At 36.2% G+C, this 24,011-nt stretch overlaps 1 protein-coding gene and 2 long non-coding RNA genes across 3 annotated transcripts; 1 reads left to right on the top strand and 2 right to left on the bottom strand.

The window, feature by feature from the left end:
* Positions 1-260: 260 nt before the first annotated feature.
* Positions 261-2,212, top strand: LOC105662027 (uncharacterized). Its single transcript, XR_001095358.2, has 3 exons — positions 261-399; positions 800-1,728; positions 2,071-2,212. It is a non-coding gene; the product is annotated as an uncharacterized LOC105662027 (long non-coding RNA).
* LOC100883055 (uncharacterized) lies at positions 880-14,791 on the bottom strand. The gene is made up of 7 exons (XM_003701592.3): positions 14,322-14,791; positions 13,151-13,667; positions 9,707-9,940; positions 6,844-6,998; positions 5,627-6,027; positions 3,745-3,822; positions 880-1,302 (listed from the first exon to the last, which is right to left on the bottom strand). The coding sequence occupies exons 2-7, from the start codon at positions 13,514-13,516 to the stop codon at positions 1,160-1,162; spliced, it is 1,377 nt and encodes a 458-aa protein (XP_003701640.1). The 5' UTR covers positions 13,517-13,667; positions 14,322-14,791; the 3' UTR covers positions 880-1,159.
* Positions 14,792-19,342: 4,551 nt separating this feature from the next.
* LOC143264328 (uncharacterized) lies at positions 19,343-23,864 on the bottom strand. Its single transcript, XR_013038015.1, has 7 exons — positions 23,162-23,864; positions 22,839-23,031; positions 22,564-22,748; positions 21,692-21,861; positions 21,383-21,622; positions 20,646-20,719; positions 19,343-20,420 (listed from the first exon to the last, which is right to left on the bottom strand). It is a non-coding gene; the product is annotated as an uncharacterized LOC143264328 (long non-coding RNA).
* Positions 23,865-24,011: the final 147 nt, after the last annotated feature.

The following is a 24,011-nucleotide window of genomic DNA, read 5'->3' as shown; positions in this document are numbered from 1 at the left end:
AACATGACATAAAAATAAGGAATGCTACGACGTAGAACATTATTAATACGTAAATGTATATAAAAATGTTTATTAAGTACTAAAATATTGCCTGTTTAGTTTCTTTAATTTTGATTATTTATAGTCTTCTTTTTGGGTCATATATTGAATTACAGACACGTGGCAATGAGAGTAAAAGGTCACTTTACTGATAAAGACTAATATACGCTGTATTTAGAACTGAATGGTTGTATAAAAGAAAAAAGAAAAAGGCGATATGTTGATGATTCATTAGATTAAGGTAAATGCTTCACAGCTTTGTTACAGTTGTTTACACTGGAGATAGAGTGCATGAAAAGATAACCTGTAAAGGGTGACATAGCATTGCTATTGGCTATAGGATTTTTATTTGAGTGCAAGGTAATCTTGATCTTTTAATTATACAATTATGAAATGAAACTTAATAGGAAATTTGGGAATTTAGAAATGTGGGGTTTACAAATTTGGGGATGTGGGAATTTGGAAATTTAGAAATTTGGGGTTGGAGAATTTGGAGGTTAAAAAATTTGGGGTTTGAGAATTTGGAGGTTAAAAAATTTTGGGTTAGAGAATTTGGAGGTTAAAAAATTTGGGATCAGAGAATTTGGAGGATAAAAATTTGGGGTTTTGAGAATTTGTGAATTTAGAAATTTAGGTATGTGAGAATTTGGGTGTTTAGAAATTTGGGGTTAGAGAATTCGGAAATTTAGAAGTACGAAAATTTGAAAATTTAAAACCTTGGTATTTCTAACCTTAAAATCTAATAATATAAAAATTTCAGATTTCATGGTCCTATGCCAATGAGCATTGCCACTGTCCAGGAACTTACTTGGTACAAAATGGAAATAAAAAAAAGAAGGATTATAAAAAAATGTATCGTACCTTTATTATAATTTCTCGCGAAATTCGCCTTCGACTGCTACAGTTTGATTTGTTATCGAAATAATCGAGCATAACCGAGACAAAGGAAAATTAAAAGTCTCGAGCAACACTCGTACGTGATATTATTTACAATAACAAGACAAACGAATAGGAAACAAAGTCCATTGTTTCGTAGCTATCTAATTATAAGAATGTAGAAAAGCAGTTCTGTTATCGAAATTCGCGGGCTTTCGTGGTCGGAAGGGGTTCCGGGCAATTATCAGTACATCATCCCAGGATGAGCTGCCCGTTGAAAAAATACGTTCGGATTCGCTGATAACGTTGTGTACAAGTTTCCAGCATCTTCTGGCCTTAGATACATCCCTGGTGGCAACACGAACGTTTCCATTGGGCCGTGAACATCTGCAAAATATATTTATTTATTTATTTATTCATGTAACATCTTGTAGTACTATTAACAATAGCATCTACATTGCTAATATTTTTTACTATTATTATTACTATGCTTGTATAAGCAAGTGTTCTGCATAAGCACGTTTTATTACTATAAGATATTTACTATTATTAGTAATATCAATTGTCGTCCTTTAACGAAGTCAACTAATTGTAAGCTAATATCAAAAACACGATGGCTATGAAAATGGAAATTTTTACATATATTGCGGTTTAAAATACGTAGCTCACGAGTTAAAAATTGACTCTAAACTCGTTATCTACGTTAAACATCCTACCACAGGTGGTTATTAATTTCCGGTAACGAGGTAAACACCGCGTTCCCGTTTGTTTTTCCGGTCGGGTCAATCAGCAGACCGTAATTTTTTTAACGATGTACGTATTTATTGTAGTTCGTTTTTATCCGATATAATTTGTAATTTTAATTGCCTGAAAGTTATCGAAGCATTTTTAGCAACATGATAAGAAATGTAACAATGTACATATAACGAGAAATTATCATATTTTTAAATCTTATTTTGGTTCTTTTAAAATTACTTGATATCTTAATATTTTTAAAATTTCGATACCTTGATTTATTAAAAATTTACTTGATTTTAAAAGACATTTATAAAATGTACTTGTAACGATAACATTTAATTACCTCGATAAATGGAACGTATCACAAGTCGATCATCGATGAATCTCGTTATCTACTCAGATCCGTAACCTTATTAGTTTTAGACACTTTCTACAAATTAATCATAGAGTACTGACAGAAGATCGCGAAGCAGAGGTTACGCTGTTTTAACCGGGATTCAAAGTGTGTCACACCTGTCACTCTTCCTAGGAGTTTATGATTATTTGAAAGTTTCTTACAACGGATGAGTTGAAATCGAACCACCATGAAGAGCCAATGAAGACTAAACGAAACGGATCGATGAGTTAGGCTATAACCACTAGTCACGCTCATATACATTAACACCTCAACTGTGTTTCAAAGCACACAGAAACGACGTTGAGAGTATACAATTACTCTAAAACTCTTTTTATAATATTTCTTTTAAAAAATTGAAGTACAACTGTTTAAAATAAATTATGAAGCATAATGGATTTGTCCAAAGTAATTATCGCCGGTGCAATAAATTCTGCGCCAACTCGGGTTAAGGGGTTAATTAGAGAGAGCATTTAAACGATGATCATAGAAAGCTACCTAGCTATTACTCGAGAGATAAAGATTCATTGCAGAAAAAAAAGAAAACAATTTTGATCGACCACTAACAACGGGTCACCGATTAACTAGCATCGTCTAATCTAACGGGATCCGTTTCCCCTTCCAATTTAATTCTCGGAGAAGCGCTTGACCTCCGCCTCGAAACTTTCTCCCTCTCCACCTTTCCTACAGGAGGTTTTTCCTCCCTTTAGTTCGTTCCTCGAGGTGAAGGTCGCAACAGGCGACTCCGTAACGGTGGAAAAATTTGGAAAGGGAATACATCAAGACAGTGCTTGAAACTTCTCTAACTGTAAACTGCTGTTTCAACTGCAATTGTTCACCTTTCCACCATTTTGAACACGATGATACTCTAAAAAGAAATGCTCAGTTCCCACTTGATACCAAAGCTTTGTACAAGAATCCACGTTGAACATCCAAACTGACAAATTGTCAAATCCGTAAATTTTGTGTAGAAGAGAATTATTACTTATTAAGTATTGGATTGGTATATTCGACTATTAGTTGCAAGATATTAGTATCGATCGCCCAAAAATTCATCCGTGCAACTTTCTTCGCAAGATTTTCCATGCTAAACAGTCAATACCACATCCTCCAATTATTACATTTCACTGCGTTAAAGAAATTTCCCGCAAAGGAGGATGGTAAAGGACCAATACCTCCACGAGTCAAACAAGGCGTACAGAATTTCGCGATGCAAAGCCTTGATACACTCGAGATCCATCGACAAACAATGGCGGGAGGCGGTAACTTGAAGGACTTAATCTTAAAAGAGAATCCTCCCGAACGAGAGGACCATTGACTCCGGTAGCTACGCGATCTATAATTCCGTCTATTATTATTCTGTTTATCAAACTTCCCATGAAACGTTGTCGAACCCGGAAGATACGAAGACATTCCGTCGATGGTACAAAAAGATAGACAGCGTTAACACCAGGTTTACGAAACGCGTCAAAATGACGCGACTTAGATTCCTCATTTTAAATCACAGAAAGCTTTTGTCGAAATGTATGTTAACTTCTGTCGAGATGAATAATTGTACAAATTAATTTATGGTTCATCCCCGTATATCGTTGTACTTTATTTCTGATTTCAAAGTGATTGGACATAGGACTGTGAATTTAGTATGTAGACAAATAGACGTTTTTGTAATTGTAAAAATGTTGGATAAAAAATCTTACCGTCAGAGTATATGGGACTTCCACCATGCCTGCAGGCTGTGCATCCAGGTATGGCGGATGAAACTAATGCGACACGATCTGCAATTGAAACGATATCACTTAACAAACACTTGCATTAATGTCTAAATTAATCATGATCGGTTGCAATCAACGAACATTAATTGCTGTAGTTAAAGATAACGTCTATTGCATTATACAGAGTGATCAAAAAGTAGGTGACTAAATGGTTACATATTCTAGGTACTTGTTTTGAAAACGAAAAAGATTCATAATCTGCAGTAGATTTTTTTCGAAATACACACAAGTTTTGTGTATGGTGAATAATTTTTTTTTGTATTGCAGTATTTTAAGAATGTATAAAACTTGATTTCTTTTTAACTACAAACTACTGACAACTAAATTATTAACATTTTACTTATAACCCAGAAAAACCAGCAATGATCGGAATCCTACATACGTCAACTACTAAAAAGTAACGCCAGAAGCAATATACAACACAACTAGCAATTATAGTTCGTGACGATAAAAAGATGTAAAATAGCAACTGTAGAAACTACCACAAACGTAATAGCAAACACGTGAACGAAAAAAAATGTAGGAATCGTTGCGTGTACTTTAATGGAACCAGTAAAGTGTTCATTTTCTGTGCACAGAAAATTAGACTTGGAAATGTAACAAGAATACAAAATCTACCGTTGTATCGGACACTTACTTTAAGATGCTGTAGTACAAATTTCTGATAACTAATTATAACTTTCCGCTTAATGTATGATTATCGAGACACGAGCGAGGTAGCTGCTAATAAATTTGATAGCAGTAGCTGGTATCGTTACAAATATTTTCATGCGTGCACGTAACTACTAAAGTAGCATGTACGATAGGGAACATTGGCGTAACTAGGATTTTTGTTTAGAGTGGACTGGATCTTCTTACTTTGGTGATGGTGTTAGGGTTGAATATTTGGGGTGGCTTAGGGGAATTTTTGGGGATTTGGGGAGGTTGGATTTTGGAGATTTGGGAATTGGGAATGGGATAGGTTGGAAATTTGAGGATTTGGGAATTGGGAAATTTAGAAATTTGGGGGGTTTTGAATTTGGGGATTTGGGAATTAGGGAATTTGGGAATTAGGGGATTTGGGAATTAGTGGATTTGGGAATTCGGGGATTTGGGAATTCGGGGACTTGGGAATTGGGCGATTTGGGAATTCGGTGATTTGGGAATTAGGGGATTTGGGAATTCGGGGATTTGGGAATTCGGGGACTTGGGAATTGGGCGATTTGGGAATTCGGTGATTTGGGAATTCGGGGATTTGGGAATTCGGGGATTTGGGAAGTGGGGGATTTGGGAATAGGGGGATTTGGGAATTGGGGGATTTGGGAATTGGGGGATTTGGGAATTCGGAGATTTGGGAATTGGGGGATTTGGGAATTGGGGGATTTGGGAACTGGGGGATTTGGGAATTGGGGGATTTGGGAATTGGGGGATTTGGGAATTGGGGGATTTGGGAATTGGGGGATTTGGGAATTGGGGGATTTGGGAATTGGGGGATTTGGGAATTGGGAGATTTGGGAAGTGGGAGATTTGGGAATTTGGGGAATTGAGAATTTGGTAATTTGGGAATTTGGGAATTTGGAAAATTTGGAATTTGGGGATGTGGGAATTTGGGAAATTTGAAAATTGAGAAGTTGTGAATTTGAGAAATTTAGGAATTTGGGAATTTAGGAATTCGAAATTCGTATCACAACAAATCAATAACCTTGAAACTGTCTAAACTTCCAATACAAGATCCTCAACCCTAACACTATGCATACGAATCCCAAATTCGGGATAATTGACCCTGTTCCCCACCTAGTTACGCCAATGTATAAGAGTGCACACGTACCACCGCTGTGATAATGCATTTTTCTCTTCAAAGAAGCCTCGACTGGTTTGAAGTGGAAAAAGGAAGGCGAGTAACCGCTGCCAGGAAGCGAGCTGAGGGCATCGTCTCGATCACGGATCACCGTGGCAGGAGCTTCTCGTCCGAGGGCAGCTAACTGGCGGCCCTTCGGCAGAAACATTGTCAGGAACACGAGAAGGGAAGTAGTTAATAAACCATAAGCAAGCCAAGCCTCTCTGTCGCTCTCCGAGGAAGCTGCCACCGAGCCGATCGCGCTTGATATCCAAATCGGAAGCGATAAACCAACAGCCAAGCCGATAAATGCAGCTTCCCGGTTGTTGTCTCGTACGCCGCGGGCTCGCACTGCTAAACAAGCTACTGCTACCAGCAGTGCACCAGGATATCTGAAATCATCGAATAATTGAACAGTCTATGGTTACCTTTCAACGTCCGCGAGCTGATCTAACCTGATCTTTCGATCACGTTTGCTCCTTCGAGTTACTGGCAATTTTCAAGCTTTGCAAGATTTCTATTCTCAAGAGTACAAGTTTCATTTGGAATGTAGACATTTTTAAACTGCAAGTTTGTTTTGAGACTTGGGTTTGATGATTTAAAAATATGTATATGCAGTCAACTCACTGATCTTTTGATCATATTTGCTTGTTCAAGTTACAGGCAATTTTTAAACTTCTTTTAAATTGCAAGATTTCTATTTTCAAGTTTTATTTGGAGAATTGTAGACATTTTTAAAATAGCAAGTTTGTTTTGAGACTTGCATTTGGTGATTTAAAAATGTGCGAATACAGAGTTTCAAGGATTGAGTTTTTATAAATTTGCGCATCTTCAAAATTAGGGATTTATAGATCTAAAAAAGTGTAGAAATTTTGATGATTTAAATTTGTAAAAATAGAAGTTTAAAAATTAATATACAATGTTAATATAATAACACAAAAATTTCACATTTTCTTTCCAATTATAAGACATCGAAACCTTGAAAATTTAGAAAAATGAAAGCTTGAAAATGTACAAAATTAAAAACGTAAAAATTTAGAAATATAAAAAATGTCAAACACTTGAATTTCACTGTATCCGAGCACAGTTTCTACCACAATGAGCTAAGGTGAAAGTGAGTTGAGGAATCGTTTAATTCGCGAAAATAGTAATCTGTCCCCGAACGGAGAAAATATTGTCTGTGGAAGGATTACATTTGAAAAGTTTACCCGAGGGAAGCCACTATCTGTCCAAGAGGTGTTTTGCAACCTGCTGTCGAGATTGTTCCTGGATTTTGTAGCTGGACCACCGCGGGTGGTTCACCGTAGAACCATTGCCCAATAATAGCTACTTGTACCAGCACGGCGAATCCTAATACCAATGCCTGCAACAACGAGAATCATGTACCATTCATCACCATTATCTAATTTCGCGGTTCTAAAATAGAAGGATCATGATTAATATTATAGTCGTAAGTGGATTATTAGCAAAACTGAATGTAATGACGAGAATTATTGTCTGCATTAGAAACGTTTAGGCACTAAGGCTAAGGCACTATTTAAGGGTTTGATATTTTAACAAAGGCTATGGTAATGTGGTGCCAGATGTATGTGGTACAGTTTCTTTTCTTTAACCTCAACCTACAATTTTTTAGAGAGTTATGTCATTTAAAGCTACCTAATTATTGCTACAACTTTAAGACAACTAAAGAATGTTAACATTCAGTGATTCTTGATTATATAGAATTATATAGATTATATAGATAATGGATATAGATTATATGGATAATTAGAATTGAACCAAAACTTCAATTGCAGTAAAAATACGAGTCTGGTTTATTTCGGCTGTAGTCTGCGTCACAAGTGTGACACAGGCAAGGGGTTAAGTGCTGCCACATTTTCTTTTTGATGATCTGTGCATTCTTCACTTTTCGTAGAGTATTAAAGTAGTCAACTATCGAACCTTCATAGTATAAAAAAAAGAGTTCTTTTTCACAAGTTACTAATAGTAATTAATGACATATTCGTCAATGTTATACGTCAAGGGGTAGACATGATCAAAAGATATTATATAAGCAGAAAGATCACGGCTGATTTCTCTAACAAGTTATATCATATTTCATAAACAGGTTTGCGTTCTAATCGTCGCATCCTTTAATACGTATAATCGTATCTAGCGATGACGACCAATAAAAGAAAGACTCGTTGAGAATCCGTTACGCGGCGCAGAAGATATCAAGAATATTAATGTTATTCAACCTAGAACATGACGTACTCGACGACCAGGATAGCCGCACTTAATGCTATTACTAGTTACTACTGCGTTACTTTTCATTCAGGTCCCGTCCCGCGTGTACAAATAGTCGATCGAGATCGACATCCGGATCGCCGACACGGCGAAATAAGAAAAATCATCCGCGCATCCTTCGCGAGAGTCGTTCCACGAGTTTCTGCCGACCGTATTCTAAGGCTCTATTCACACACTGCCTGGCGAGAACTTTCGATTGTGTTACGATTGCTTAAGCGATTAGCGACCAAACGAATCATTCGAACGTCCACCGATAAAGACATCGGCCAGATACCGAGATTATAGCGGTTGCAAAAGTTACTGCAGATACGGACTTTCGTTTTGTTGGATACGATGCATAAATTTAGATAGCTCGAAATCGGAATGAGGAGCGCTTAGCTCTCGTGCAATCGGGATTCCATTTCGAAATTCGTTTGTTGCTTCAGACAAAAGGAACATTCTTTCGAGTTTTCGAATGAATTTTGTGTACTTTGTATTTTGGGTTTGGTTGTAATTAGGTATTTTATTATCACTTAGATGCTGGAGCAATTTTAGTTTGGTTGGTTCAGGACGGGGCTGCTAAATTTTTTATTATTTTGTTATTTTGCTATTTTAATATTTTATTCTTTTAGTCTGTTATTATTTTACTATTTTGTTATTTCGTTATTTTGACTATTTGGCTATTTGACTATTTGACTATTTGACTATTTGACTATTTGACTATTTGACTATTTGACTATTTGACTATTTGACTATTTGACTGTTTGGCTATTTGACTGTTTGGCTGTTTGACTGTTTGACTATTTGACTATTTGACTACTTGACTGTTTGACTGTTAGACTGTTTTACTATTTGACTATTTGACTACTTGACTGTTTGACTGTTTGACTGTTTGACTGTTTGACTATTTGACTGTTTGACTGTTTGACTGTTTGACTATTTTACTATTTGACTATTTGACTGTTCAACTGTTTGACTGTTTGACTGTTTGACTGTTTGACTGTTTTACTATTTGACTATTTGACTATTTAACTATTTGACTATTTGACTATTTTATCATTTTACTATTTCATCATTTTACCACTTTATTATTTTATCATGTACCAATTCACTATTTTATAATTTTGCCATTCTATTATTTTATCATGTAGTTCACTATTTTACTGTTTCACCATTTTGTCTGAATTATAATCATTTTATTAATCGTAATGTTCTTGACAGCAATAATAGTTGCTCTGTCTAAGAATGAAAATGAGCTCAGATATTTTAATATTAGATGGCAAGGACAGACGTTATAAACGCACTCGACAAAATGGTGTGCATCATTGCATCATCTGCCACAGCTACAATTTTTATTTAAAACATTGCAATTTTGTTTACTATTTCAAACCAGTAACTACTGGTTGGGTAACTACTGGTATGACCCATTCAACAAATTTATAAAAAATGATCAGATATACACCTTACAAAATGGTGTACCTAAAAATGCATCAAACATCAAAACCACAAAAATCAACATCTTCTTTTTAGTTCTAATTTACAGGAAAGTAACCCAAACAAAATGAACCCAGTAAAAAACCACAGAGATCAATCTAAAAACATGAATAATTCATATTATGTTAATTGTGTTGTCTCCCCAGTTTATCCGAGCAACATTATGATTAATTACTCCGTTCTGCAAATTACGCGAGCGTGTAAATCCAGCTTTAGATGGTCTCTGATTAATTCGGGATTCACTCGTGGTAATACCGGATGTAGTGTGTCGTAAAATATCCGACTGATATTGCGAGAGGTGTACAGACTCACTTGATAAGGTGCTGGCAGATAAACGCCGCTGTTCAAAGAAAGTAGAAACACACATTTGACCAACAGAGCGGCAAACACGAGGGCAGCTGGCAAACCGACTAATCGAAACGCGGCGCAGGACAAAGGATTCTGACTAAGGGATGCTGCTGCTGAGAGTCCTGCCAAAAGGAATAGTCCTAGAAGTAGAGCTTGTCCCAGAAATAAGTGTCGTCTGTTTGGCGCAGTTACCCTTGCCTGCAAATAAGAAAAAAGTTTCACTGAAAACACTTGTATTGGGTTTGAAAATATCAGGATGACTCGGAGGATTAGATGTTATAAATATTTTAGTTACTTTTGTAGCAAATATTGTATTTATTTATTTAGGAAATATTTTCTTTTCTTTTGTAGTACAAAATTTGTTTTCCTGTGCAACAAATATTTTATTCATTTATGTAGCAAATATTTTATTTACTTATACAACAAATATTTTATCCAATTTTCTGGCAAATATTTAAAATCATATTAATTCTAAAAAGGTTATGATTAATATATATATTTGAAACGTTAATTTATTAAACATTGTTCTGTCCTTACAATAAAACAATAGACACCAAAATTTTGTATAAAATTTTAATTTAAAAATATAACCCAAATACTTCACTTGAGAATCTTTGGACCAGCGGCCATTTTGAATAAAATCATAAAATTACAGTTAGACATATTGCTTCAGTAATAATTATTTGTAAATCCTTTAATGAACGAAACTGCCGTTAAATCGTTCTTTTCAGAATTTCAGTAGAATAGCAATATCTGCCACCTTTATTTACCTTTTACGACGTAGAAGAGAAATTCGATACGAATACAATGACTGCTTCTATTCACGTCAATGGCGAATAAAAACATGCAGGTTTTCTTTTTTTAAAAAAGGTACGGAGTTAAATTACACGACAGGGCATTAAAACACGGAAAGTAGTCCAGGACCTAGATTTGTTCAGGAATAGCAACAATGTTTATATTCTGACTGGTTTAAGAAATGTTTTATGTAAAAGTGTTTCTTCTCATCTATTTTTACCGTCGTTGCAAATCATACGTGTATTCATTTCTTTTATAAATATGATTATAATATTGAGTTTGACGATTATTTTTATATTATATTTTTGCAAACAAAAATTTTTAAATCATATTTTATTTTTACAAATAATTATTTATAAATTGTGATATCTTATTTTTGCACTAAATTTTAGAAATGGAACAGTAGACAAATGGCACAAAACTTGAATATGTAAATAATCATTCAAACAATTAATTAATAAATTATCCGCAGACAATAGAAAAAAGTGAAAAGTGTAATTAAGAATGATTGCAGGTAAAAAGGTACTTTCTACAAAGCTTGCAAATTTGACTAGAAAGAATCGCGGATAAAATGTTGTCTTTACACGCAACATCATGTGCTCCAATTTTCCATCCTCGGCGAGGAAAATTTCAATATGGCTACCAGAAAGCATCTTTCACGTGTTCCATGACTGACTTTCGTTCTTTCCTTATGTTTGTTCTACTAATTTTCGACGAGACAGAAAAAACGTGCCGACGAGGATTGTTGCGCATCAAACTATTCGTGCCACGATATTATAAACAGATTAACCGTAATAACGAGACTTAATTTCTCTAATTACAATAATTTATAACCCTTATAAGCTAACACGTTGTAATTAACAAAAGAGATTTGATTAATTCATAACATTAATCAATGAATAAACCGATAATTATACCTAACGAACTTTATTAAATCAACTTGATTATACGACAATGTGAAACGTTTATTTTAATTAATTATTTCTAATTTATGACGAAAAGTGAGAACACAGGATTTCGTATTCTAATTTAATTTTCATTAGATGGTATGTTAATGTTAACTTTTCGTAATATTCTGTGAAAAATATCGTGATCGTGTTTTAGAATAATTACATAATTAAAAAATTTCAATTGGTAAATTTTCAGGAAATCACTTAGTGTAGAAAGTTATTGTAATTGAGAACATTTCTTTCATAATTTACCTCAGGCTTTTACACTTTTTAAATACAAATTTTTCTTTAAAAAAATAAAATGTCAAATCAAGTTTTCTAAATAAATTAATTTTCAAAAGCTACGTGCTTCCAAAGAAATTGTTAATAAAAATTAAATTGCTCTAATCACTGCGCTTTATGATCACTACCATTCTACATAAATAAAAATTGATGTTCATTACTATTTTACTATCAACCGCATGCACGAATAAATTATCACACGAATGCAACTCCTCATAAAACTCAGAAATATAATTAATAAGATAATTCCGCAACTTATCTTATCTATAATTGCACTCGCTAACGACCACTTAAATAAAAGATACAATAAATAAATTACATTTCAAGATTTAGACTAACAGATAAGAATTTTTAGTCAAATGAAATATACAGTTGGTCACTAATAGAGACGCGATCGTCATTAGATACATTTATCCGAGTCGAGATGCGTTCCTGATAGATTCTGCTCAGTGAAATGTATCGACAGAGGCACACAGAACAGCCAGGAGAAATAGGCGATCGACATGCAAACTAGGCCTAGGTCTCGGTAAAATTGCGAGCATGCCGCTTATTGGAGCTTGTCCAGCTACGAACAAAAACAATTACCACGGATTCTTGTACAAGTTTCCACGTGCTATCGAGTGAGAAAGAGATAAGGATTCTTTTCTAAGCTCTATTAATTCGCTTCTTCCTCAAACCTCCATCATCGATGCTTATACGACCGCGAAGACGCGTTTCGTGTCATTAAACGCGATAGGTTTACTTGCTGAAACGCTTGCTAAAGAAATGTGTCTAATTTCTTGACAAAATGGGATTACTTAGTATTAATACGTTCATTACAGCCGCATTACAGGTTTTTAGTCGGATTTTAGAGACATTTCAAGGTCTTCAAGAGATTTTTGTGAAGCTTGGAAGCAGCATTCTAATGCGATGAAATGGACGTTGAAGGCAGAGTATAGTTGAAAGGTTTATTTCAAAGGTGATTTTTATATCAAATTGATTATTGAGGGTGCAAATTTCTTTAGTATTTAATGTGATGCAGTAGGATAAACTTGTTAGATAATAGAGCAGTAAAATAGCAAATTACTAGTAACACGATATCAGTAAAGCAGTAAAATGAAAATGGAAAGTTAAGACAGTAAAGCAGCAGAGCACATCAAAATATCGTCACATATACAATACTAATATTCACAAAAAAAGTATTAAAATATTAGAACAATAAAATAGCAAACTCAAGAGAAAGTGGTATCATATGTACTAGAATAAAATACAATTACAAGAAAATAAGACAGTGACGTAACCAAAGTGGTTCCCTAAAAGTGTTAATACCTCCACCCAAATTAACGGTCAAGTCCTGTGAGAGAGTTTGGGAAAACGTACTCGTAAAGGTAAGCGAACCGACCTTGAGCAGTACGAAAACCTCGAAACCAGCCATGAGGAGCATCGTGGCTGCGCTGAGGGCCGCCAGAGGAAGAGCCCAGGGTCGTTGTCTGAGCAAGGACCTCGAGTACAGTCGAGTATCGGCCTCGATCTCCTGGCTCTTCTTTCCAGCCATTTTGAACACCGAAACTGTCCTGTTCGGTGCAGGTACACTGATGACACTGGCCACGCTGGCCAAACCGTTCTTGTCCATCGCCACGTCGCCGGGTACCAGGAAGAATTCCGTCGACAGCTCGTAATCCTTCGATGCCTGGCCACGTATCGCCGTGGTCCCCGGACCCAGCCAGCTAGCTGTGGCCCACGACAGGATAATCGGGCTCAGTCTCATCGCGTCATCCGTGCTTCCTTATCTCTGGCTATACCTTTTGTTTTCTTTCTTTTTTTTTTCTTTTCGTCGCTGTAACGTCACCGGGACATGCACCGTTTCCTGCGTAAGCGCATCCTTACGCGCCCCCTCCTCTTCGCTGCGAATGCCACTCCTGCAATTACGATTCATCGCGGTAATTAAGACTTGCCAGTTCATTTGGCTGCGTTAACTGCCGGGGTAAAACATCGACTTTAACGAGATAGCTTTACGGCTGGGATCGAGAAACTTGCTCTATATTAAAATCTCATTGTTAATAAGTCGTTTCAATTACTGGATCGATTAATTAATTCGTACTAGATGTTCGATAACTGGTCGAGTTTCACTTAACTCTTGGACTTCTTTATCGGTTCTTGGACTATCAGTTTTTAAATAGGACAAATTTCTTTTTTCTTACGAACATGATAGTTTTGTAAATAGCTTTTGGGTAATAATGAATTTGAAGATAATAAATTTGTATTCTTGTGTACCATAATAATATGAGCTTGTGTACTGTAATGAAATAAATTTGTGACAAAATAGAATAGACTCAGAAACGTGGAATCGTTTGGAACGGAGTCAAATAAACCGTAGCCTATTCTCCGTGAGAGGCAGGCATGACCAGTCCGCAGGCATTCACGGAGCTAACACCATTAATTATTATAAACAGGGTCAGCCGTAAGTAGAGTGAAGCATAGACTGATTAAAACGGGAGGAAAACCGTAAAAACAAACTACTGTACATTGTCGTACATCGAAGTGAAACGATTGACAATCATTGATAACTGAACCTTTTAAGTGTCGATCATCCTGTGTCCTCGATATCTCGACGATATTGCTTCCCACATGTTTGTCTGTCTTTTGTTTCGATCGAAACACTGTGGACGAATCGATCTGACACCGAGTACCAAGAGGTAATCGTATTTTTGAAGAACTTAGAGAATATTTTTGAAGTATCTTAGAGACTTTGAGCAGCCGAAGTCGAACGAACACTTGGGCAATATAGCGAGAGAGATTCGATCGAAAGTGATTCTCTGTCAGAGCATGCGATCGGTTCTCCGATGGGATAAGTCAATCGAGTGGCCACGAACCGCGCGTTGGGAGAGCCAAACTCCGACTAAACCAACGAGCATTCTCCAGGGAGAAACTGGAAGCAGACTGGAGTTCCGTTCTGGAGGTGAAGCCTATCCGTTACGGAGGAGCCAGGGAGATGGTGATGACGATGCTGAGGTGGTAGTGGCATACAACAGGAGCGGATCCACGCGAATCTTCGTCCAGGATTCGCTTTTTCTATGCGATTGGAGAACGAGAATCAATTTGTCGAGATCAATTTTCACTGTCAAACTTTTAAAAACTCAGGAGCTGGGCAAAAATCGTATGACTCGTACGGATGTAACATATAAATGTGAAAACTTCAGAACTAAACAATTTGCAATTCTAAAAAATGCAAACATACAACATTAATTTCTGGAAAAAACTTTGTAATGTATCTCCGGAATTCGAAAGCGTTTCAGTAAAATATAAAAAAGTGTGTTTGCTGATTATGCTTAAAATCATTGGACCTCATCTTTCTCTTCAACTAATCCAAAAGACTATATTTAACACATTATTTAGTCGTTTCAATTTTATTAATTTAAATTTGAACTAAGACGACTAAGTTCAGATATATTAGATAGATCAGGTTTTAATACATTACATGTAAACTAATGAACATTTCAGTACTTCAAGAATTAATTGTAGAATATGTAACTTAAAAATTACAGTTAATGGTATTGAAATTATATTAAAACTACGGGACGTAAAATTTCAGCCTGAGCGATTTTACACTTATCTCTAAAAGTAAGTTATCGTGATTTCATAGTTGTTATCGTAAATAATTACCATTGTCCATCACATTATACATGTACATATAATGAATCCCTATCTCGAGTAGAAATTCCATCCATCACGAATTCTAATTAACAAAAGAAGAAACAGAATTATATGCATAACTTAAGAATGAACGTAGGAAGACTATTAGAGATACAGTTACGATGCTAAAACCGTCAGATTGGCTTCGATAAGCGACGTGTCTTGGCTTTCATGAATTCCAATTAACTCGCAATTATCTGAAACAGGTCTATTTTATCGAGACCGTTTTGATCTGATCCGCCCCTGACAAGATGAGAGAAGGAGCCAAGTGGAATAAAAGAGAAATAGAGAAGGATCGGTACGAACGAAAGAAAAAGAAAGGAGCTGGTCCTCCGACGTCGAGGACCGGACCCAGCCACGCATTTACATATCGTACGTGTAATAACCTCGAAAAAGTTTCAACAATGGTACCCAGGTTCTTCGCTGCTGAGAAGAGGGAAAAACCTGGGGAACGCTTCTGAGAAGAAAAATTGCTTCATCATCTTTTGTGATTAAACCACGAATTAGTGAGAGGTGCTACCTTTCTATTTTCTTATTAGATACTTCTTTTACGAAGTTTCTTTTATAGTAATGTTTTAGTGTAATATATTGTAAACAAATAAAATTCACTAGATTCCAAATTTCATAGATTCCCAATTCCCTGGATTACCAATTCCATGGATTACCAATTCCATGGATTCCCAATTCCATGGATTTCCAATTCCATGGATTTCCAATTCCATGGATTCCCAATACCATGGATTCCCAATTCCGTAGATTTCCAATTCCATGGATTTCCAATTCCATGGATTTCTAATTCCATGGATTTCCAATACCATGGATTCCCAATTCCGTAGATTCACAATTCCAAATTCTCCAAATTTCAAATTCTTCAAATTCCAAATTCTCCAAATTCCAAATTCTCCAAATTCCAAATTCTCCAAATTCCAAATTCTCCAAATTCCAAATTCTCCAAATTCCAAATTCTCCAAATTCCAAATTCTCCAAATTCCAAATTCTCCAAATTCCAAATTCTCCAAATTCCAAATTCTCCAAATTCCAAATTCTCCAAATTCCAAATTCTCCAAATTCCAAATTCTCCAAATTCCAAATTCTCCAAATTCCAAATTCTCCAAATTCCAAATTCTCCAAATTCCAAATTCTCCAAATTCCAAATTCTCCAAATTCCAAATACCCCAAATTCCCTATATTCCAATTCCTTACGTCTCAATTCCCTATATCCCAATTCCCTAGATCCCTAAATCCCTAGATCCCTAAATCCCTATATCCCTATATCCCTAGATCCCTATATGCTGAAATTTTAGTATTCCCACATTTCTACATATGAGTACTTCATGTCCCCAAATCTCTATACATCCAAATTTCCACATTCCCACTTCTCTGTATCCCTATATCCCTATATCCCAATGTTCTTAAGTTTCTATATTCTTCTACTACCATATTGCTATAACCCTATATGTCTACATCCCTAAATTTCTATACTCCTCCACTATCATATCTCTAGATCCCTGTCTTCTCATACCCACATATACTTAAATCCCTACAATACTCCTCCACTTTAATATCCCTAGATCCCCATATCCTTGTATCCCTAGATCCCACTACATCCCTATATCCCTATGTTCCCACATCCCTACATTCCTAAATTTCCATATTCCTCCACTTCCACATCCCCAGAACCCCACATTCCTCTACACCTCTACAACCTCCACAGTGAAAACGATCGTTCAGTACCAAGAACGGTAAATGATATCGAGTTTGCCCGAGTGATTCGTGAAATTAGTATTTGTCAGTGAAAGTGATAATAGGGGTTTCCTTTCTATGATAGAGGCAACTAGCGCGTCTTATTTGTCGTTGTGCTCGAGCTAGATAACATGTAGGCGGTCTGGCGTCACAGATCAATGATCGTTTGCGCACATACGACACGTTCGGTAGCCGTACACGATCGATCCCTTGTAACCAAGAGTTCGATGAACCCTTTGCCTCGAAAACCGGACAAACCGTTTGCACGTTCTGTTTGGAGGTTGAGCTTCCTCAATAACGTGTGTACAAACATGCCTTACATTTCTTGCTGCCACCGACAAACAATGTTTACGGAGATCGGCAGATAAACAGTATAAAATTCAGAGGCATCAACAACCTTCGTTGTAACCTGTACCGTTTTGTTCTTAATGCTCGCTGCGTGGGAATCAGTTTTTGAAATGGACGATGCTACTGGTTCTATTATATTCACTGGGTTTAAGGAACCCGGTGTTAAAGTTTTTATTTTCAATTTGAGAATCTTTGGAGTAGAAGCTTTTTTATGTTAACATTCATCGAGATAAAGAATTGTATAAGCTGGTTCATTTATTAGACAACACGTGGTGATTCAGCTTGTGGTACTTTACTGCCTAGTGATCTAACGTGTGGTAATTTATTATGTAATGATCTAACACGCGGTAATTTAACGCATGGTGATTTAATACGTGGTAATTTAACGCGTGGCGATCTAACGCGTAGTAATTTACTGTGTAGTGATCTAACGTGGTAATTTACTGTGTAGGGATCTACCATGTGATAAAGTAACGAGAGCTGATTCAACGAGTGGTAATTTAGCGCGTGGTGATTCAACGCGTGGTAATCTAACGCGTGGTAATCCAACGGGTGATAATTCAACGCGTAGTAATCTAACGCGTGGTAATCTAACGGGTGGTAATTCAACGCGTGGTGATTCAACGCGTGATAATGTAACGCGTGGTAATCTTAACGCGTGGTAATTCAACGCGTAGTAATCTAACGCGTGGTAATCCAACGGGTGATAATTCAACGCGTAGTAATCTAACGCGTGGTAATCTAACGGGTGGTAATTCAACGCGTGGTGATTCAACGCGTGATAATCTAACGCGTGGTAATCTAACGCGTGGTAATTCAACGCGTAGTAATTTAACGCGTGGTAATCCAATGGGTGGTAATTTAACGCGTAGTAATCCAACGGGTGGTAATTCAACGTGTAGTAATCTAACGCGTGGTAATCTAACGCGTCGTAATCCAACGGGTGGTAATTCAACGCGTAATAATCTAACGCGTGGTAAACTAACGCGTGATTATCCAACGGGTGGTAATTCAACGCGTAGTAATCTAACGCATGGTAATTTAACGCGTAATAATCCAACGGGTGGTAATTCAAAGCGTAGTAATCTAACGCGTGGTAATCCAACGGGTGGTAATCCAACGCGTAGTAATCTAACGCGTGGTAATTTAACGCGTGGTAATCCAACGGGTGGTAATTCAACGCGTAGTAATCTAACGTGTAATAATACAAAGCGTAGCTATCTAATACATGACACTATAACGCGTCCCTAAACAAAAATGGAAATGATAGCAACCGCAAGTATAACTTAACATACAAAAACTACAATACATTTAAAATTTCGTTTCAAAATTTACGACATACAAGTAAAAGAAACTTCTCAGTTTTAAAATCTTCAGTGAGTCTCGTACATTTTTTCACGTATCCCGCAACAATATTGCCGACAAACAAGTTTCGGCAGGAAACATAAATATTAAAACCCACTGGATTTGGCACGGAGTTTTCTGCTCCTTTAGCGAAGACAGTTTTTCTCCCATCTTCGGTTTCGACATATCTCGACATTCTGCTCATTATCCGAAGCAAACATCGATCGACAGGAAGCATAATGGTAGATTTATGATACCGCTCGCGAGAAACGAATTATTTGATTTCAATGGGAACCGAATTAAAATATACAAGTTCATCGATCACGATGAAACAACCATGGATAATTATTCTCTTTTCTTTATAAATTACCTTCGGACATTCGTTGAGGATTATTTAATTAAGAAGTAGTTTCTTGCGTACGGTAATTCGACGCGCAGCCGTTTTGAATTATGAATTGCAAATGAGACTATTGAACGAATCTCGTTATTATTCAAATTAAAACAATTTGTAACACCATGTATTCCGAAGGCTTTTTTCGTTGTACAATATGTAATCACAAAAAGAACTCATTGACCATTTGCTCTCATGAATATACCGGCTACATTGTGTAACTTTCGATAATTTGTTTTAAAATCAAATGGTCGGCGGCGTAAATTGGCTAGAGAAATTCATGAAGCATGGTTTACATCGAGTTTACAATCTAGTTTTCATCGATTTGTTGTTTAATTCAACGGGAGTAACCTTAATTAGTAATTGCGTTAAAAACTGAAGTTTATCCAGCGGAAAAGGCTGAATATCATAAAAACGGCGCGGGAATAAAATTACTAAGTGAAAGGATTTTCTGCAAATTTAACATAATGGTCTCGGTGGAAAATACAAATACAGTGTACTCAAAGTATTAATCAGTATATCTATTCCGATCTACTTCTTAATATATTCAAAATTATGTGACTGTACACAATAGTTACTGTATAATAAGTGTACAATTCTGTAAGTGTATACAACAGTTATATAATAAGTCGAAATGTCAATTTCAAGTGTACTATAAAATTTTTATTCGAATAGAAACATTTGTTTGAATAATATTTAAGTACGAAACCTTGTACTGTGCCTAGAATTCGTCTAAAATAAAAATATTTTAGATATAATCATACGTCGATTATCCGCGATAATTGCTAGGCTGCTCTGCTTAGCATTGTTAGAAATGCGATTTATGTCCTTACGGGTTGCAGTTCGCGACCACTTTTACCCGCAGAAACGTCTTAACCATTCCAGCAAAGGAAAAATCCGTAGAACAATAGACGTTGTCAAAGGGTGAACAACGAAAATCCTTCGGCGAAGCTAATGTACACACAAATGCGTACGATGTACAATGTCTCGCAATGGCCACACCCGGTCACTTTCTCCGCCAAAGCCAAAGTCATTCTTGTACCGTAAGTTACTATGCTTAATGACGCAAGCTACCCACGCTCGATCTAATGCGAAGCACGGTGAACCGCTTTCCTTCTGGCACGTCGACCAACCATGGAATGTAAATTACAAGCTACGGCAAATAAGAAAAAAGGATAATTAAGACCGCGACCCTTTAACGGCAAGAAGCGGAAGATCGAGTCGTATGACGGCCCTGACCGAATTTCTTTGCACTTCAAGATCAATCTTGAAGCTTGCAAAATTTCAAATCGTATCTTTTCTTTTTGGTCGATCATCAACTTTGTAATTCTCCAAATTATTGACTGTATTTATAATAACATGTATTAACTATACTTACAATAATATGCAATTTAATTATACTTGTATACAATGACTTTTCGCATTGCTGCAGATATAAAATTATTACACCATCTGAAAGCAAAAATAATATTATTTTATCTGAACATATGTTTAAAAATATAAATTTTTCTTATTATTTTTATTGTGTGAGAACAGTGAATCTTTCTTATGAACAAGTAATTGACCATAAGAATATACAGTACTTTATGTGTTCAGTAAAATAAATTCCAATTAATTCTGTACGAGATCGTCTGGCATTATAAAAATGTATAAATATGCTTTTATATAGATATTTTTGTAGTACGAACACGACCATAAACTACACATATTTATTATCTTTCTGTTATCTTTATGTTATTAATTATCAACTAGTCTACGCTAAAAATTCTCGATAAACTTCTTCCCAAACCTGTTGAAAGCTTGTGATAGACGTACACACTTAAACGGAACTATAAAATACGAGAAAATTATGTAAAACATTTAAGATAACAAATTGATCAAGTTGATAAATGAATAGTCGATAAATTTGAAGAAGATGAAATTGTTTGAAAGCCTCTGGGACAAGAATTATTTCTATGCGAAAGAAGCTGTCGAGCGTGGTGAACGCGAAATTCCTTCCTCCACGCAAGGAACCCTAAATGATGCGGAGCACCGAACTCTTGGTATTGCAGTAAGAGAGGAGAGAAGTCGCTTGCAACCGGTTTCGACAAACTAAAGCTAAATAAAGTCATGTACCGGCGCAAACGAAGGAAATCATTCCGTTGATAATTGCACCCTCGAAAAACTTTCAGGTCCTTGCTCGAGGAACGATCATTATTCACTGCATAATATTCAAGAACAATAATCATCGTTGCATAACATGTATCTGCATAATTTCTACATCTGCATCACTTTGTTCCTGCACGACGATAATGTTAATACCCGACTGTGTATATAATTTATCATCCTGGTGCTCTTAAACATAGCATTACATTACTGAAAATTTATGGATATTTTATTTAATTTTGCAATAATTAGGGTTTTAGTAATTATGATAGAACTTACAACTACAATTATTAGTCTTCTTTTTTGAATTAGCATTTTATAGATGGATTTTGTCAACCAGTTATGAATAAATAGAATTGACTAATATTTATAGACAACTCTATAACCAATAGAATTCTTAGCTCAACTGATTCCATGTACCAGATGCTACCAGAATAAAATATGTTTATCTAAAAACAAAATTTAAAAAACAGAAAAAAATTACATAAATTAGACATACACATCATGTTTAAAAAACGATGTATAAAATAGGAAAATTATAATAATAAATTATAACAGTAATTATAATAATAATAAACTGCACAAGAGTGTATCTTTGGAGAACCTCAACTTTTTGTACTAGGAACCTACACTTATGAGACTGAAAGTAAAAGTGTTAGCTACTCATATGCTGTCAGTAGTGTCAGCTACTGACACAGGTATTCCAATTAACTTATATCACTGATTAAATCGTAGATAACTATTAAACAATTTTATCGTTGATCACATACATTCCTATCCGCAAATTATTCGTAAAAGATAAGTTGCGCAAATAATTAATAACAATTTCGCCGATCGATAACCGTGATCGATCAAGAAGCAAACATTCTTTCGTGACTCAACCCCCTCGTCTATTCTTCGCCTTGTCGAGTTTGATACGTTGATAAGTCGACCCTTCCACGGCGATTCATTTGAATATAAATCCGGCTGTCTACACACATTGGAAGTCTCACGAACGAAGAACGACGAGGAGGACGGGGCAGAGTGGAAGAAGGACTGAAAACAGCCAGACGATGTAAGAAAGAAGAAAGACGAAACGAAGAATTCTTTTTTCGTTGCACATTGTAACCGCAAACCACGGTGGTCGGCCATGCAAGGTATTTTTTATTCACCTTATTTTCGGCTCCGCTCCGTGCTTCATTTCATTTTATTTTTTTCTCTCGCTACGTTTTGACGCTCGCTCGCAAATGGAGTTTACAAGCGTATTTACAGTTTTTTGTTTCTGACAAGGATATCGCGTCAAACGCGAAATTTGACACCAAGATGTAAGTAGGGTTTCAGGAAAAAGTTTGGGGATCTGGAAAATTAGGAATTTATGAATTTAGAAAAGTGTACTTAAAATTTAAAAAATTAAAGTATCTATAAATACTAAAATTTTAAAAAGTACCTTAGAAATTTGAGAACCTATAAATTTGTCTTGAGCAAACTTGTCAAGAACTCGATCTTGACTATTAATTCTCGCGCCAAGTCCAATTAATTCACCCCAAACCATAGAGTGGCGAATGAATATTCATGAGAGAGCAAAATGTCGAAAGAGGATGAACGAAGAACCGCGAAGACGGCGCAGACGATCCAATGACCTATAGTTTAAGAAAAATATCAATGTACATATATACGGTACATAAGTCGAGGGGGTAAAGAAACGTCCAAAAGGGGCAACTATTATTTTATTCTGTGCGCGAGTGCATTGTTAAAGGAAACTTTTATTACCTCCGCCAAGGACGAAAGCTCACCACACGTAATCTGAGGGAAAGCCTGCATGGAGTCATGAAACGTTTACATCCTTACACACGTATTATACCAAGGGGTACGTGCGTGTAAAACCTCGGTGCGCGTGTCTACGTGAGCTCACGATGGAGTAACGATATTTATTATATGTCGGCTATGAATTATGGGCCGTTAACTTTGCCTTCGTGACGCGGCCCTTCGCTCCACGACCAGCCACTCTACGAATCCGCCACTACGCTGCAGAAAAATACATATGTACGTATATATACATACGTATGTGCATGCCTGCCGTGTGTTTCTACCGAGCGAAATGTTCACGTTTAACTAAGTGGCTCGTTTGCACGAATTAATTGAATTTTATTGAATGAGAAAGATTAGATCGACTTTAAACGCTGCCCGAAATGGGATAGAAAGAATTTGAAGTATCCTGTTCGATGTTTAAGATGGTTCTTGATAATTGTTTTCGATTTCATGCACGTGACTGTAACGTCGTAGGTTACTCTGGGAAATGGGGTGGGGGAGACACTCGTATGCGTAATTTGGTTAATTGGCGGGAAATTTTTAAACTCTAATATTAAGGAATTTGGGAGGTTAATAACTTGGTAAAGTGTCAAGATCTCACACACGCACAATCTCCCAAAACTAAACTTATTAATTCTTATCCAAAATATATATTTCCAAATTGCACCCAATTATAAATACGTACCTTTGAAACCTCACACATTGGGTTGAAGGTCCGTGCGAAGGATTCATTTTTTCGAAATAACATTCGTGGGAACGGCGCGACACAAACGCAACATCTAAACACCTTTAACGGTAAATTTACAGGCCT

This window comes from Megachile rotundata, chromosome 4, assembly GCF_050947335.1.
Source record: "Megachile rotundata isolate GNS110a chromosome 4, iyMegRotu1, whole genome shotgun sequence".
In the NCBI taxonomy this organism is placed as follows: domain Eukaryota; kingdom Metazoa; phylum Arthropoda; class Insecta; order Hymenoptera; family Megachilidae; genus Megachile; species Megachile rotundata.
The sequence above is the reverse complement of the archived record's forward strand: the minus strand, read 5'-3'. Positions and strand labels throughout refer to the sequence as shown.

What these genes read in the sequence shown, in the direction of transcription:
- LOC100883055 (XM_003701592.3), bottom strand. Translation starts at nt 13,516, where the DNA reads ATGAGACTGAGCCCGATTATCCTGTCGTGGGCCACAGCTAGCTGGCTG. An exon ending in CAGATAGTGGCTTCCCTCGG is followed by an intron (nt 6,028 to 6,843) that starts GTAAACTTTTCA and finishes CGATGATTTCAG; the next exon opens with ATATCCTGGTGCACTGCTGG. An exon ending in AATGCATTATCACAGCGGTG is followed by an intron (nt 3,823 to 5,626) that starts GTACGTGTGCAC and finishes TTTCAATTGCAG; the next exon opens with ATCGTGTCGCATTAGTTTCA.